At 39.6% G+C, this 15,113-nt stretch overlaps 1 protein-coding gene across 1 annotated transcript in view; it reads right to left on the bottom strand.

Annotated features, from left to right (window-relative positions):
* Positions 1 to 1,876: 1,876 nt before the first annotated feature.
* The window catches only part of GPBP1L1 (GC-rich promoter binding protein 1 like 1), a 35,512-nt gene continuing 22,275 nt past the window's right edge, over positions 1,877 to 15,113 (bottom strand). The window contains exons 6-12 of the mRNA XM_075036999.1: positions 14,320 to 14,392; positions 12,960 to 13,153; positions 8,777 to 8,917; positions 4,905 to 5,063; positions 4,044 to 4,168; positions 3,059 to 3,161; positions 1,877 to 2,804 (exon numbers count right to left, since the gene is read on the bottom strand). Of these exons, the coding sequence (XP_074893100.1) occupies positions 2,658 to 2,804; positions 3,059 to 3,161; positions 4,044 to 4,168; positions 4,905 to 5,063; positions 8,777 to 8,917; positions 12,960 to 13,153; positions 14,320 to 14,392 (942 nt within the window). The 3' untranslated portion in view covers positions 1,877 to 2,657. The remainder of the gene's footprint in view (positions 2,805 to 3,058; positions 3,162 to 4,043; positions 4,169 to 4,904; positions 5,064 to 8,776; positions 8,918 to 12,959; positions 13,154 to 14,319; positions 14,393 to 15,113) is intronic.

Consider the following 15,113-nt stretch of genomic DNA (forward strand, 5'->3'; position numbering starts at 1 on the left):
CCACGGGCAGTGGAAAGGGGGAGAAAAATGGCGCTTGGCCACCCGAGCGATCCACAGCAAACAAGACGGGGGAGGCCTCGCCAGCAGCGGTGCGCAGCATGAGGCTTCCCCGTCCCCTGCCACGCTCCCCCATTCCTGGTTACAAAGCACTCGCTGCTGGCCATGCTCGGCCCCTGGTGCCCCTTTTCCTCTTTGCAGCAGCTCCCAACCGTGCATCGCCATCTTAAAGCCGATGAACAACCTCCGCAAGGAGGTGAAACGGCTCCTTCTACCCACTGCCCCCTTTTCCCTGCCACAGGCATCCCGGCACCCTCCCCTTGTTCCCAGAATAATCTCCCCTCCTTTGATCTTTGCCCCCATCGCTGCCTGCTGAGCATCCGCAGGCTCTTCTGGGGAGGCTGTAGGTCACCCTCCCCCTGCACCGCCAGCAGTACCAGTCACAGGTAACCAGTGATCTGCTCACGAAAAAGCCACCGTTTGATTTATGGGGATTTGCTCCATTAGGTTCTCTCCGGCAGCAGCCTGTAACGCCTTAGAAGTTTCATCAATGTTTAAACCATGCACATCCCATCAGAGGGTCGGGGCGCAGAAGCTGAAGGAAAAGTTTGCACGAAACACAAAGAGCTCTTGCCGTACACACATCACGCTTTGCTGTCCCCCCCATCAGGCAGGTCCCTTGCTCCAGGCAGGAATTGTTTGGCTCATTTTGCTCATTTAGCTCAGTTTGCTCATTACGAGTGGCTATCAGCACAGATTTGATGTGAAGGACTTTTTTAGTCTTACCCCATTTCTTGACAACAACACGAATACATTTGCATAATTTTTCACTTAAATGAATATAGGAAGTAAAATTTTTATAAAATGGGTGAACTTTTCCAGACAAAAGCCATGTTTGGTGGGACCAAAGCAGTAGGACCTTGAAAAGGAACTAGATGATCTGTGAAACGTCTTACAGGAGCCCAAGCACTTCCCCGAGAATTCCCAGGTAGACCAACGACTAGAGCTTGGCTTCCAGACAGCAGCAATGAAGAAACACCCCTCAGCCCAGCTCTCACCGGGGTTTACCTGCAGCACCCATGCCCCACTGTCAGCAGGAACTAAAGGCATAAGCAGCAGAGTTACACCCAGTGTCGCCGAGAGTGTTCCCTTGAGTCCAGGTGCAAAGATTCATGGCTAAACATTAAAATTTTATTACGCATCTGTCTCTCTGCCTGGTCAGGAGTGGATTAAAAAAAAACCCAAGCGAGACCTTGGGTGAAATCCCCTCTGATCAGCGAGACCAGGATTTCATACCTGATGTGCAATTCCATCCAACCCACTTGCAAACAGTGCACAACCATGCAAATACTTCCCAATGCAAAACATTTGTGTACAGGCTGAACTTAAAACAGACACTGAAATAGTTTAGGCCACAACTGAGTTGTTTGTAAAATCCTTTTTAATCTAATAGAAATGTTTTCATGAATTTTTAAAAAAGATTTCAATGAAAACAGCTTTGGATTCAGACATTCCCTTGCCACGTTGTGAACATAAACAGCAGCATTGCACTAGGAACAAGTGACACCGACCAGTCGAGCTTCACGATTTTGTATGAAGCGGAAAAAAAAAAAGCAAACTGCTTTAGTGGAAGATAATTTGAATATTTTCTTTCATTTCTTTTTCAAAAAAACAAACATGGGCTATCATCTCACCATTGTTCTCCCTCTCCCTTCTTAAAGGAAGAGTTTAGCTCCTGCAGTCTGAGCACTACAGCAATGTTTGCCAAGTGGAAAAATACAGCGGGAGAAGAAACTATTTATCCCCAGTGCTATTAAACCCCCAAAGTTGCAGGTCCCTTTAGAGGAAAGCTTTTCTTACATAAGAAAGACAATTAGAATTGGCAAACTGATGCAAAATATTTATTCCAAGTTAGTTATTTTTGATGCAGTAGTTTTTCCCCCTCATACAGACTCAATGTGATAGTCACTTTTTTAAATCTGTAAATAATGTTATCAAAATAATCTTAATCTTTGAAATCTCACAAAAAATTTATATTTTACAATCCACCCTGAATATCAAGGCTGCAAGAAGAAGAACACAAACAATTCCTATATCCAAATATTTTACAGCTGTACCCAAAAAAAAGAAAACCACAAACGCCTGGTTAAGTGATGAAGCTCCCCGAGCCGCCAAAAAAAAATAAAATAAAATAAAAAATTCATGTTATTAGCATTAATTTAACATAATTAGAACTTCAATAGCCATTTTGTCATTGACAATGATTGTTTTAGCACACTGTTACCGCACAACATTATGTAATGCAGGCGGCACTGTTAGAAGCTTGTTGTTGCAAAGATCAGTCAGCCACTTGTATCCTGCTTACAAGACTGAACTTGTGCACTGCCCCACAAGGGATTTGTGTCAAAATTTGCTAGCTGCACAAACTTCTATTAAGCATTAGGGCAAAACCAAAAGAAAAAGCTAAAGAAGCCAATTTCTCTCTTCTTTGGGATACAATTATTTCCCTTGTGCATGAAGTATCAACAACAAAAGAAAAAACTGAACAGACTGGAGACAGAATAAACTCTGTTTAGTTTATACAACCCCAAACACATGTTGAACTATGAACTGAGTTTATTGGGTTGGTTTTATTTATTTTAATTTTCTTGTGCCCGCTTTCAGGCATCATCATCTGACGTTTCGCTGCTACTAGTTTCTGTGTCTGAGTCCTCAATCTTTGTCTTAAAAGTGCTTCTCCAGTGGAACAACAGGCTGGAGCCGCGGCCCTGAAGAAATCCATTCTTCCCAAATCCGTTTCTTCTTCGCTGTAGGAATGAAAGCAAGTTTTAAAACAAGCAAAAGTGCTGAGAGCAACTGTCACTAACCATCTGTGGACACAAATTATGTATTTAACTGTATACACATGCTCTGCACAGATAATGCAGTCATAAATTCCACTACACTCTCAATTCAGTTCTTTGTCTTCTTGAACTTTCTTAAGAATTACACCACAGAAGACTTGTACGTGAGAAGAGAGAGAGAGAAGAGCAGTCACAAGTGGCAAGAGCTGTAAACATACCTGCTCTGATTTAATTTGGAACTCTTTGAGCTCATCCTCCGTGAGGGGAAGGTAGTTCTCATCATTTTCAGGGTATTCCTGCCATCCCATTTCTTTCAATAACCTGATTTGTGGAGAAAATAGAAGGGGCACAGGAATTAAAGCAAGGGAACAATGGCAAAGAAGAGAACATTTTGTCCATGAAGCACAAGGTTTTGTATTAAATCACTCCCAATTCACCAGGGAATCTTCTATTAGAGACCACTTCAACAATGCTCCGTGTTCACCCAACATTCTTCATACTCAATGTCTTTTACAAATATTTAATCATCAGCAGTCCTGTACGATGGGTAAATAACTAGTCTGGCATAAGGAAAGCATGGCAGAGATTTGAAGTTCTACCCAACGACCCTGAAAGAGGACATGAGGCAATCAAACCAGTACTGCAGCTCAGGATTCTCCTAAAACTTACTATCCACTTATACCAGATGCTCACACACTGCTTACTCACTGAAGCAAGATAGAAGCTGAGATACCAGGTAAATATTTTCTTAACTCTCCCCCACTTTTACAGCATTTAAAGCAGCACAGTGCAGACAGAAAGTGGCATGTGCATGCGAGGGTGTGTCTTCAGACCATTCCATTTAGGACACCTGCTTGTAAATTAACCAGAATCACACTAGGTTTGTGCTCACTCCTGGTGTGGGCAGGTAAATATCTAGGCAGCATTAACACACAGGGATGTGGCACTAGAGAAGCGCAGGAGTTTAATTATACACCTTGGCAAAGTCTTGGCTCAGCTGTCATCAGAGTCTTGTCTTATTTTCAATAAGACTCCACCCAGTCCAGCACTAGTCATGAAGCCCACACACCTCTAGCTCAGTACACACAAAGCTACTGCAGCTTCCCAGAAAGAGAGTCGTCTTTGAAATAGTCTCCTTCTCCTCACACAGTGCAAGGACTTGCCCTCCTTTACTCCAGACACCTTATTTTGCCATTTACTCACCTGTGTTCTGCTTCCAATGAATGAGAGAGGTTTTCCCCCTCCTCCGGCAAAGGGAGAGAAAGGCCATTCTGATGGCAGTTCTCTTCCCAGTTTTCCTTTGGTTCTGGTGTGCTGTTGCTCTCCATCTAAAGAAAAATAAAAGCATTAAAGTGTGCTTGCACAGACTGTGCCAATAGCACAGTTCCAAGTTCAAGCTTCTGCTTTTGGAAGTAAAGCCTTTCATTTTGAGTCAGTGTTTTTTACAGAGCCTGGACTGATAATAGTTGAAAGCAACTTCTAGCTGGCTGTGGCAAGACAACACAATATGAATGACATTCAGTGGACGGCACTTTTGTGTCAAGGGAGTAAGTGGCCTCAGAGTGAGAGTAAAAAAAAAAAAACCTGTGAGAATTAAATAGTCCAAAGGATGGCCTTTACATACACATTAAACCATGGATTTACGCATTTAGAGGCCTGGTCCAAGCCTCTGAGGCTTGAGCCACTATCCTGCACCTTTCACAACCCCTGAATTCAGCTTTCCTGGGGATGTAGCTTGACAAGGAAGTTTGAAAGCAAATTAAGATGTTAAAATATGGTATTGTTCCACTCCTTAGAGAATCCTTGCAAAAATCTAGATTACCTTCACCATCTGTGACCTTCCCTTCCACCTCATTTCTTACTTATCCATTTGCATTTCATCATGTTACAGGTCTCCCTTCATCACAGTGCTGTGTGCTACTTCCATGGCATGTGTGCCAGACCAATGGAAGTCATTCCTTTCCTCCTCCAGAGCCTGAATTACATATACTGCTCTGCTTTTTTTCAGTACCCAACTCCTTAAACACATAATGGTCATATATACAGTAAGGACAGGGATCTTACATCATCCAGCTTGTCACATTCTCTGTTCTCTGTTATCTCCCCATTCCTATCATCTTTCAGTGCCTTCAGGAATTCGCTCTTTTTATCAGTGGTACGGCGCATCAGCTTCGTCAAGCGTGAAGAGCAGATCTCGATGGGAGGGGTGGTGCTGGAAGGACTCTAGACAAGAAAGGTAAAATATAGAGACTTTCAAACTATATTGCTGCAAAGATGGGGCCCTCTTCAGGGTCTCTGCTTACACCTTTCAAACACCCATCAGTTCTTTGGCTGGCTTTTAACCCCTCAAAAAAGAAAATCTAATGTCAAATTTCCATCAAAATACTGACTAGTGTTGCACACGCACTTCTTCCCTTCCCAGAACATTGTTCTCCCACCTATCATTATCGACTCTTAATTTCTTCTTCTCCTAGGAGTCAATTCACATGGTCATGAATACATTTATTTTGTTCCTTGGCAATGTAACTCTCTCAAGCAATGCTGAAGCCTACAACAGAATATTAAGGCAGAGAACTTCATGCAGGACTCTTACCCTACAAAAATTAAAAAATTAAGGAGATTAGGCTCAGTTCAAATTTGCATCTTAAGCCATCCTGACAGATTCTATCCTGAAATTAAGCTATGGGGTGGTAATCTCCTTTCAGAGAGTGGTCACATCCTTAACTAACCACAACTGGGTACAAAATAGGTAGCCATAGCCTCAGTATCCTCTCCTGGAGAGCGCACTGCCGATTCCTTGCTATGGACACTCACAGCCCAGATAGGTCAGTGTGTAGCCAGACACAGACAACTCCGGAGCCTGTGGGAAATCTGCTCAGCTCAATTCATGAACCCACAGTAACCTCCCATGCTCTTCCACAGTGATTAAGCTTTCTTAATTATTTTGAGTCTGTGAACAAGGCATAAGGCACAACAGTTTGCACATTTGCAGTACCGCAGCCATGACACTGCAATAAAAACATTGCTAACCAAGATGAGCTTCCAATTCAATCTGTTCCATCATTTTGACTGGACATGCAAAAGAAATATAAGAACATGTTATGTGAAAGTTCCCAATATCTTAACCTTCTGCTCATATACAGAGTTCATGTCTGGCTACTCCAGGACAATGAGGAATTTAGACATTAATATGGATACCTAACACTAGAATATTTTCCTTCACTTACTTGCTTTGATTTTTTTGCAATATAGTAAAATTTCTTAAAGTCTGTTGTGTTCCCCCCTGCCTTTTTTTTTTAAGCTAGGGTGGGAAGGTTGCAAATTCAGGCTCTGAAAAAATTAATCTCCTTTGCAAAATAATTTTATCACACTCAGAGAGCTCTGAGCAAAGATCAAGGGAACCAAAATATTTAGCAAACAAAAACAAGGCAGCAACTGCTGCTTGTGTTTCTAATGCCTGTTGCACATGAAACACTGGTGTGAAATAATGCCTTTCAGGGAAGTGCACATTGAAAGTAATGCCTTACAGTAAACATTTCTCAGGTGGCCTTTTCAGATTTTGCCTAATTCAACACAGTAAGGAACAAATCAGCAATTGTAACAGACATAACAAGTGACTGTGAGTATTAGGATAAAAAGCTAGCACAGTACTGAAATTAAGCTCTCAACATGGTAACTAGTTTGACTGCAGTGACAGAAGATAACAATGAACAAAGGAGACAAAAAATTTAGATGTCTTCTGGTAACTTGGCATACTCGAGCTCTTTGCTAGTGGCTGCTTTAATGTTGAACAGAACTGCTGAGATACTAAAACTTAATTTCTACACTTCAGGGGAAGACAGTTATAGCTAAAGTTTATAAACAACAGATTCCTGAAAGGGAATTTAATTTCACCTCAATTCTGGTTTTATGCATAACTTTCTGTAGAAGGGTTTTTACATAACATTCTCTTTTAGTATTAAAGGGGTACAAGTAGTAATTTTTGGCATTTTTTCTAAAGGTAAGTTTAGCCCTTTGACTGAAACATCAAGGCATCTCTCGGTTGTGTGTGTGTTTTTTTTTTTTTTTTTTTTTTTTAAAATGAGAGCACTATGCATCATCTCAGATTTGTTCAGATGTCAGTCTAACAGGGATGGCTACTCTTACAGAAAAGTCATCCTGAATCACTTTAAGAGTTCAGACTGTATCTTAATTTGGTTACCTTAGACCAGCTTGTGGGTACACAGTGCTAGTTGGCACCCTTTTAGTTTTCAACACACTGTGGTCTCTTATGAATAAAGGTAATATTTTCAACACTTCTGCAGGAGGGGCATTATCCCCATTTCAGAAAAAAAACCGGCAGAGATTACTTGTAGTAGGCCTGTGGAGGTAGGATTACAGTAGTATTTGCTGGCCATGGTCCTGTGTTTTCATACTGCAAGTCTCCAAGAGATCCAAAGAAAAATGTATTACAAGTATTCAATTTTAGTTGGGAGGAAATTTTAAGCCGTTTTTGTTTAGTTGATTGATGCTGGTAATACAAGAAGTATTCAAGGAAGTACTGCTTGTTCTGGGGAAAACCCAGCTGCCTACTCCTGCTGTCAAATTAGTACCTGACATCTTTGCTGACTAAAGTTTCACACAAGACCTTCTTGGGGTGTGGGTGAAGGAGACGACTTGCTTTACTACTGTATGATATAAAGTGGATGCCCTTCTCAGTATCTACCTGGAGATGAAAGCATATTTAAGTTTACATGTTTATGCTGCAAAGGTGTCCATACCATGCTGTGCATTACACAAAAATGAAGGCTGTCAGTAGCACAAAGGACTTGGTCTAAGGACAGACAAAAGCAAGGTAAGGGAACAGAGTACAGTGGGAGATCTATTTGTCAAAGTGACAGGTGCATGCTTATTAACTATTGCTTTTAATGACTGCTTTTACACCCAGCAGTGGCTAAAGCAGAAAAGTACAGGCTGTTGCAAAGTAAAGCCTGCAAAGCAGAGAATCATAAAGATGACAAGGTCTTATTTTAGAAGTAAGATCTGTAAACGAACAAGACAAATGCACAAGTAAAAAACCCCACTGTTACACTTGAAACACAAACACACTAATTTCAAATTTTGTGAGTATGTAATTTATCGCCTTCTGTTTATTTTTGTTCTTTTTACATATGATCACAAACCTGCTGAATTTTGATTCCCAGGAGCAGAGGAGAAAAGTTATTCAGTGTCACTTTTGTATTAAGGTTTGTGGAATTTCAAGGTCCAAAGCAGCATTTTGTATACAAGCTATGAAGTGAAGCATAGGAGTGCTGGCCAAAATGTGTTATGCCACAGTTACTGCTGAAATGTTAACAGACATATACCCCAAGGTTCTCTCCATACTTCAGGCCAAAACCAGAGGTAAGTCAGCTTCCACCTCAGCAGATGACCTCCTTCCAACACCAAAATTAAAAATAGACACTGTAGCTGAAGACACATGTATACATGTTGAACTCCCTCAACCCCCTCAGAGCTCACTGCCTGTGCTGCTGTTCTGGAGAAAGAAAATGAGGCAGATCACCCTTCTTCCTCTTCTTTTTCCATACTGAAGAACAGCATGGGAATCAGTTTACTTATCTATTCACATCAGTTTTTGGTATCTGCACTCCGATAACACGAGGTCTATGCATGTCTAGTTATGCAACACTATTAAAAGCATTAGTACTTTTTTTTATATTGGAGGGAAATTCTAATACATTCGGACAAATACCAATGGCTTTATATCCAGGTAAACCACGTTTTTATTTCTTTTAGTGTATCAGAGATGTGACAGAACATGCTAAGAATGTTCAAGTCAGTCATTCTTCAAGGGTGCAAAGGCAGCTACCATGTACAGAGAGGACCTTATCATGTTTAAGTTATAGCAGGCAATAGTGACAGAAGTTCCCACCCTATCCCCAAACCCAACCCCTTACCTCTTTGGGAGAGGTGAGGACTGAGCCACTCGCCAGTACCGCTGGTTTGGTTACAGACACTGGACTGGTAAAGGCAGAGTCACGGCTGGAGGAAAGTGAGCCTGGTTTATGTTCACTTCTGTTGGCTTTCCATGGACTTGGCTATATTGAAGAGAACACAAAATACTGGACAGTAAATGGCAAGGCACAAGAAGGGGTTGCTTGCAAGTAGTAAAACAAATAAATAAACATTATGTTGGCTGTTGTACGGATTTTTTTTTCCTCCCTCTCCAAGAACAGTGTTAACAAGTTTACCTCGACACCCATTATTTTTTCCCTGTCATCTTCTCTTTTCCCCAAACCACACACAATTCTGCTTCATGGGCAAAACCCTCCAGTAAAACACCATTAGAGCACAAAGAGAAAATACAGCATTGCTCTTCATTAATTGGAATCACCACTGAGTAACGCAATGCATCTTACAGCTACACACAGATGGGAAGTAAAAAATCCCAATTAAATTCACACTTCATATGGGAACACTGTATGCCACAAAGAAAAGGCTTGCATCACTTGACAGGAACTTCACCTGTGTGAGGAAGCAGCACATCAAGGAATATTTCTGCCCAGGCTGAGAATGCAAATTATTTACTTCCTAGGGCTCTGAAACTGTCCATCATTGCACTGATTTACCAACAACGACAACGAAACAAAAAAAGAGAAAAGAAGAAAGAAAAAAAAGAAGAAAAAGCAGCCAGTTCATTAGAGTGCATGAGCAGTTGCTGTTTTGCTCTGGATACTCTCTGCAGTATCCCTTCAAATACACTGGCAATTTGGCTGAAAGACAAAGACTTCAAGATAAGTTTTTGTTACTTGGAATGTTATTCTTGAGCCTCCCTTATCAACCAAGGGCAAACACTGTGAAGTGACAGTTTTTACAAAAAGGATCCTAACAAGAAACTTGTATCAAATAGCATGAGAAATACACCTATCAGAGCATTAAAACATACTGGTTCCTTCGACCCACTAGACTTCTGAAGCCAACTTCAAATCATCAGCAAAATAACTTATGCATAAGTGGGATACAATTAAATCTGAGGTGCAACAGATCTTGTATTCTGTAAGCAATGAGAGCAGAAGCCATTATTTCAGTACGTTCTCACTCTCCACTGGGTTATTTTATTCATTTAAAAGTAAATAAATAGTAGGGGAGGCCACCAGCATTACTCTTCTACTCCAACTTAAAAACAAGAGCAGTCCACATTACTGAATGGATTAATCGGCATTCACAGCACACATTCCAAACATTCCCTTCAAATCCAGAAAATATCCCTATCTGCACAATATTGCCCGGTGCTAAAATTAGGCTGTAGAATTACTACAACAAAAAGTTTCTCTCGACAGATCTGGTGGTTGCACGACTGTTCAGATACTCAGTTCTTAGCTGCTGATTGTTGTTCTCTCAGCTTCCACAAAGGGGCAGCTTAGACAAATTCAAAGACAGACCCCTATCGCTTTCTTAGGGAGGCTACTAGATTCAAGCACAACAACTAGAGATGAATATCAAAAAAGGAATCGTTTGCAGATTATGACCTTCATGGATTGCTTGACTGTGAACAATTAGCCATCTCAATTAGCCAAGAAAGAACGCGTTTGTTTCACTGCCACCAGTTCTCTTCCTTTCAACACTACTTGGTACAACTTAACAAAAACATTTTTCATTCAGTTTGCCTGTGACAGCTTTCCAATACTGCTGACTTTGTCAAAAGGAATGTTTTGACCCCTCTACTACTTTATGCACTGCAATTTCTGTACAACTTTCTAGAAGTCTTCAGAATAATGCATCCTACCATAGCTGCTTTATGCCTGTACCTTTAAAAAAAGGCATCATGCATGCAGTTTTTCTGGCTAAGGATATGCTGATACCCCACCTTTTAGCTTTGCTAATGGTCACCACTCATTAACAAAAGCACTGTTGATGACACCAGCAGACAATTCTTCCCTATTGCAATCCCCACAGCTGAGGAGCACCACACTCCCCCAACAATCACAGCACCATGTCAATGCATACACACTTAAAAATTAGTATCTAAATCACTAAGTACATATTTATATGCTGCTTAACATGACTGATCTCTTGGGCTACATAACAAGAGTCAATACCTTCTCCACTGGCCAAATAGCATTTCATATGTTATCAATACTGTAATGCTTCAGGTATGAATCCAGGTGTAATCCAGGCCTACCAACTGGTTCAGTACAGTAACTACTTCATTAAAAGGAACTTAGGCAGCTACCACTACATATTGCCATAAGATCTGATTTAAATTAACATACACAATCTGGAATGCAAATGAGAGCTAAGTAACATGTAAACCAAGCTAACAAAAAAAGCCCTACCACTATTTTTGACGTAAGCTGAACTTCCATACCACAGCCACAAGGCTCTCTCAGAAAAACAGATCATATTTTTCAAATTACCTATAAGATTTAAAGGGTTAATTCCAACTGTGAGCACTGGTTAATGTAATTTTTGTTTCATCTGAAGAATCAAAACTTAGAGTCTAATTTCAGAACACAGTTAGGAAAAGCTTCAAGAGCAGCTCTTCTAGATGAAATTAATGAAAAAACCTCTGACCATGGGCTTTATAAGTAGTCAAAACAAATGCAATGGTGACTGCACAGCAAGGAATAATAGCTAAACAGATTTTTACGTCCAAATTCTACAATTTCAAGCAACAGGTATACTATGACCAGCAGTAACAACAGACATCTACATAGCTTTCAGAAGTGCATTTCAGTCTCTCAGTCTCTACACTTGGTACAGCACCAACTTTCAGATCTTGAAAGTTATCTTTGCACACAACAGCAGCTAAGACAGAAAAGCTGTATGCATTCCTGCTCACTAAAATTCTGTTTACTTTGAAGCAATCAAAGAAACAATCTAACAGTCTGGACAGAAAACATGTCCTTGGCTTTCTGTTTCAAAGACCATTCAAAACATGCAGACTAACACCAGGTAAGACTGTATATACACATATATCAATCAAGCTGTACAAGCAAAAATAAAAGCCACAGGAGGCTCCTTATCCATCAGAAGCTGCATTTTGTTTAACTATTCTAACCAAGTATGTATATGGACTGAAAACTGTATGTGACATGAAAAACTCTTTTATGAATAGCATTTATAATGGGCCAATTTATCCCATCTCACCGAGAAGGACATCAGTTGTCAAATTAAGGGTTTATACAAGATTATTCGATAATCATTTTAACCATTACGATTTTTCCTGTAGCTGGCAGAATTTAGCCTGAATTAAGAGAAACTTATGAAATGGAAAGAAGCTCTAAATTTGCTTTCTTATAAAAAAAAGCTGTTAATCTTTCCTATTTTGCTTTTATCTTTGAAGTGTGTAAGCTAATCTACTCTAATCACAGGGAAGATTTTGTTTGAATGTCACAGCCAGCATTAGTAATTAATAAATTTTAGAACCTAAAGTATTTGGACACCTTTTTAAAGAACAACCTAGCTAATAATTTTCTTCAGCTTCTTAAATACTTTCACTATCAATCCTACAAAGTTTCTAGGGTATCTATATGTAGATTCTCTGGAAAAGTAGGCAAGATGAAGCCTAGAACTAAGAAACAAAAGAACACCTTTTTTTTTTTTTTTAGAACACTCCTATATTTCTTTCAGTAAAAGAACTATAGCACAAAACACATTACTTCTCCAGGTTGTCTTACGGCTCAACTAAATTAGAGCTAAATTGTAGGATGTTACAATCTAATCTGATCTTAGCCTCAATTGTGTTTTAAACACATCAAAGTATTGTAACCCAATAAAGATTTTTCAAGGTTGTCACGTGAACAATTCAAGCACATTGTAGCACACATTCCACTTCTCTAGCATTGCTTGTTTTGTCTAATTAAGGTAAGGATTTGTCTAATGCATGAGAACACACCCACTCAAACAGACATTAGTATAGTCAGAAAAGAGGTTAGTTCTCTGTATGGACAAGACCAAATGGCATTTTAACAGGGAACAACAATTTTAGTAGTAAACAGACCTCTACTGTAAAGGCCACTAGCCCAGAAACCACTGCAATTCCAATTCCTACTGTTTGCTAGGGGTTCGATTCCCTTGTCAAGGGAGAGAGTTCTCCCTTGATCTGCAGTTCACTAACTTCACTGGAAACCCCTGTACCTTGGAAGGAGGAGCTGCAGGTTTAGGAACCAGATTTTTGTAGACACTTGGGACAATGGTGGTGGCTTTGTTGCCATTTGCCAGGTGAGAAACAGGTGATGTAAATGCAGCTGAGAAGGCGGCGGCAGGATCCTCTTTTGAAACCTTTTTGATGACCAGCATCTTGGTAGGTTGCTTGGCACTAGGGGGGTTTTCTGTAAAAATAAAACGAGAAAGATTCTGAAATACAAACATTCAGTTTCATAACAGCTTCAGTATACTGGTCCAGTTTCTCCCTTCTCAGATGCCACACATCTGATTCTGAGACTGCTGTCAGCTGGGCTTTTGTTTCAGATTTGACCAAAGATCCTGGATAAGGATGTCAAAGTCCAATCTTTTTTCATTTAACCACAACAGCTTCCTCAATGCTGAAGGGAAAAACATATAGTGGCATCAGCTAACAGCCTTCCATCATGCTTCAGGAATCAGAAAAGATACTAGCATTTTTTTGAGCAACCATGGATTAGCTTTGTTAATTCACTAACACAGCAAAAATACTTTGCATTACCTATACCTCAAAACACACAGTGCTTTTACTAACAAGCACAATTAATATTTCTTACGCCAACTCAACACATTTGCAGGAGCAGAACAATTTAACAACAGTAACAGTATAAACAGCTAAAAGACCCATAAATGCTGATTGGCATTATTTTTGAGCAGAACAATAGCTACCTGACAAATATGCAAAAAGAATACAAGCTGGTACTATAGCAAGAAGTGTTTTTGAGTTTTTTTTCTATTTGTACTATTTACAGTATCTAACTCAACTAATCTAGCTACATTTTAACTAGAGATTAACAAACCTGTATTTAGTTGCTAGAACTGGTACTTTGTTTCTTTTTTTTTTTTTTTTAAAAAAAAAGGTATAGATTTGCATACCACATCAGAATCAAAAGCAAGCCTGTTTTGAGTTTAAAAAAGTAAAATAAATCTAAACTACAGAATTCTGACAGTTTTGCTGTATTTCTAATATGAAGATCACAAGTCAGGAACTAATGTCTAGTTCACTCAAGTCTGCTCTGTCCTTCAAGTGATGTCTGCATGAAATTGTAACTGCAGGAAGACAGGAAGCAAACGCAGAACCACGTGAGCAGTTTTTTTTTATGACAAGACAAGCACAGTTTCAAGTAGGCAAAAAGGCCAAGAAATTAGTGAAGATTGTGGGAGGAAAACAACAAAGGAGAGAAAGCTGCAAACTGCCTGCTTCACATGAGTCTTTAAAATCTCTTTGAGTGAAAAAAACAGCATTTAAACATCAGTTACAACTTTCTGCCTCGGCATCAGCATTCTGTACAGTGATGTAACTACCTTTACCTACCCCATACTCCAGAAGGTGTCCCTAAAGGTTTGTTCTGGTTGTTGTGTCTCCCAGCTTCTGGGTTCAAAGATGGCTGCAAAAAGATAATACAAATGAGTATATCATTATACCACATGTAACAAAAAAAATTCAGCATTAACATAACATCATGCTTCTAGGAACCCAGAGTATAGGTAAATTTCTCTGAACAGCACCTGAGTTAGAGTGCTTTGTCACAAGACATCTAAAAATCAAGTTTGTATTCTCATTGGCTTCTGCTATATTTCCAACAGAACTATCAGAGGGTTCAGGATAGGCCCTTCAGTCTTCTACTATATGATTAAGTAGATTCCATCAACAAATATGCACATAAAACATTTAGGTATTGAATCAGCAGCTCAAATATAAAGCAGAATCCACATCATCAGTAGCTGAAGTATCTAGTCTTATTTCCCTAATATTTTTATATAATAATATACATTAACTAATTAAAAAAACCCACAAAAAACAAACAAAAGCAATACTAGGCTCCTAACATAAAGGAATAATGAATATATATACATTTACAGAAAAAGAAACTACATGTAAATTTATGTTAAGCTTTAGAGTCCACTTTTCAGACAATACTGCATGTAAACTCAGTGCTCTCTGCAGACTTACCTTTGATTCAGTATCAGAATTCAACTTAGTGGAACAACTAAGGACATGTCCAAGCTCAAAGTGGAGTACAGAAAATCTAAGCATTCAATGACAAGTGTTCCTGATTAGCTATTCCTCTTCCCCCATCCCAAATAACTTCAGTTCAAAATAAAGCC

Source organism: Buteo buteo, chromosome 10 (genome assembly GCF_964188355.1).
Source record: "Buteo buteo chromosome 10, bButBut1.hap1.1, whole genome shotgun sequence".
NCBI lineage: Eukaryota > Metazoa > Chordata > Aves > Accipitriformes > Accipitridae > Buteo > Buteo buteo.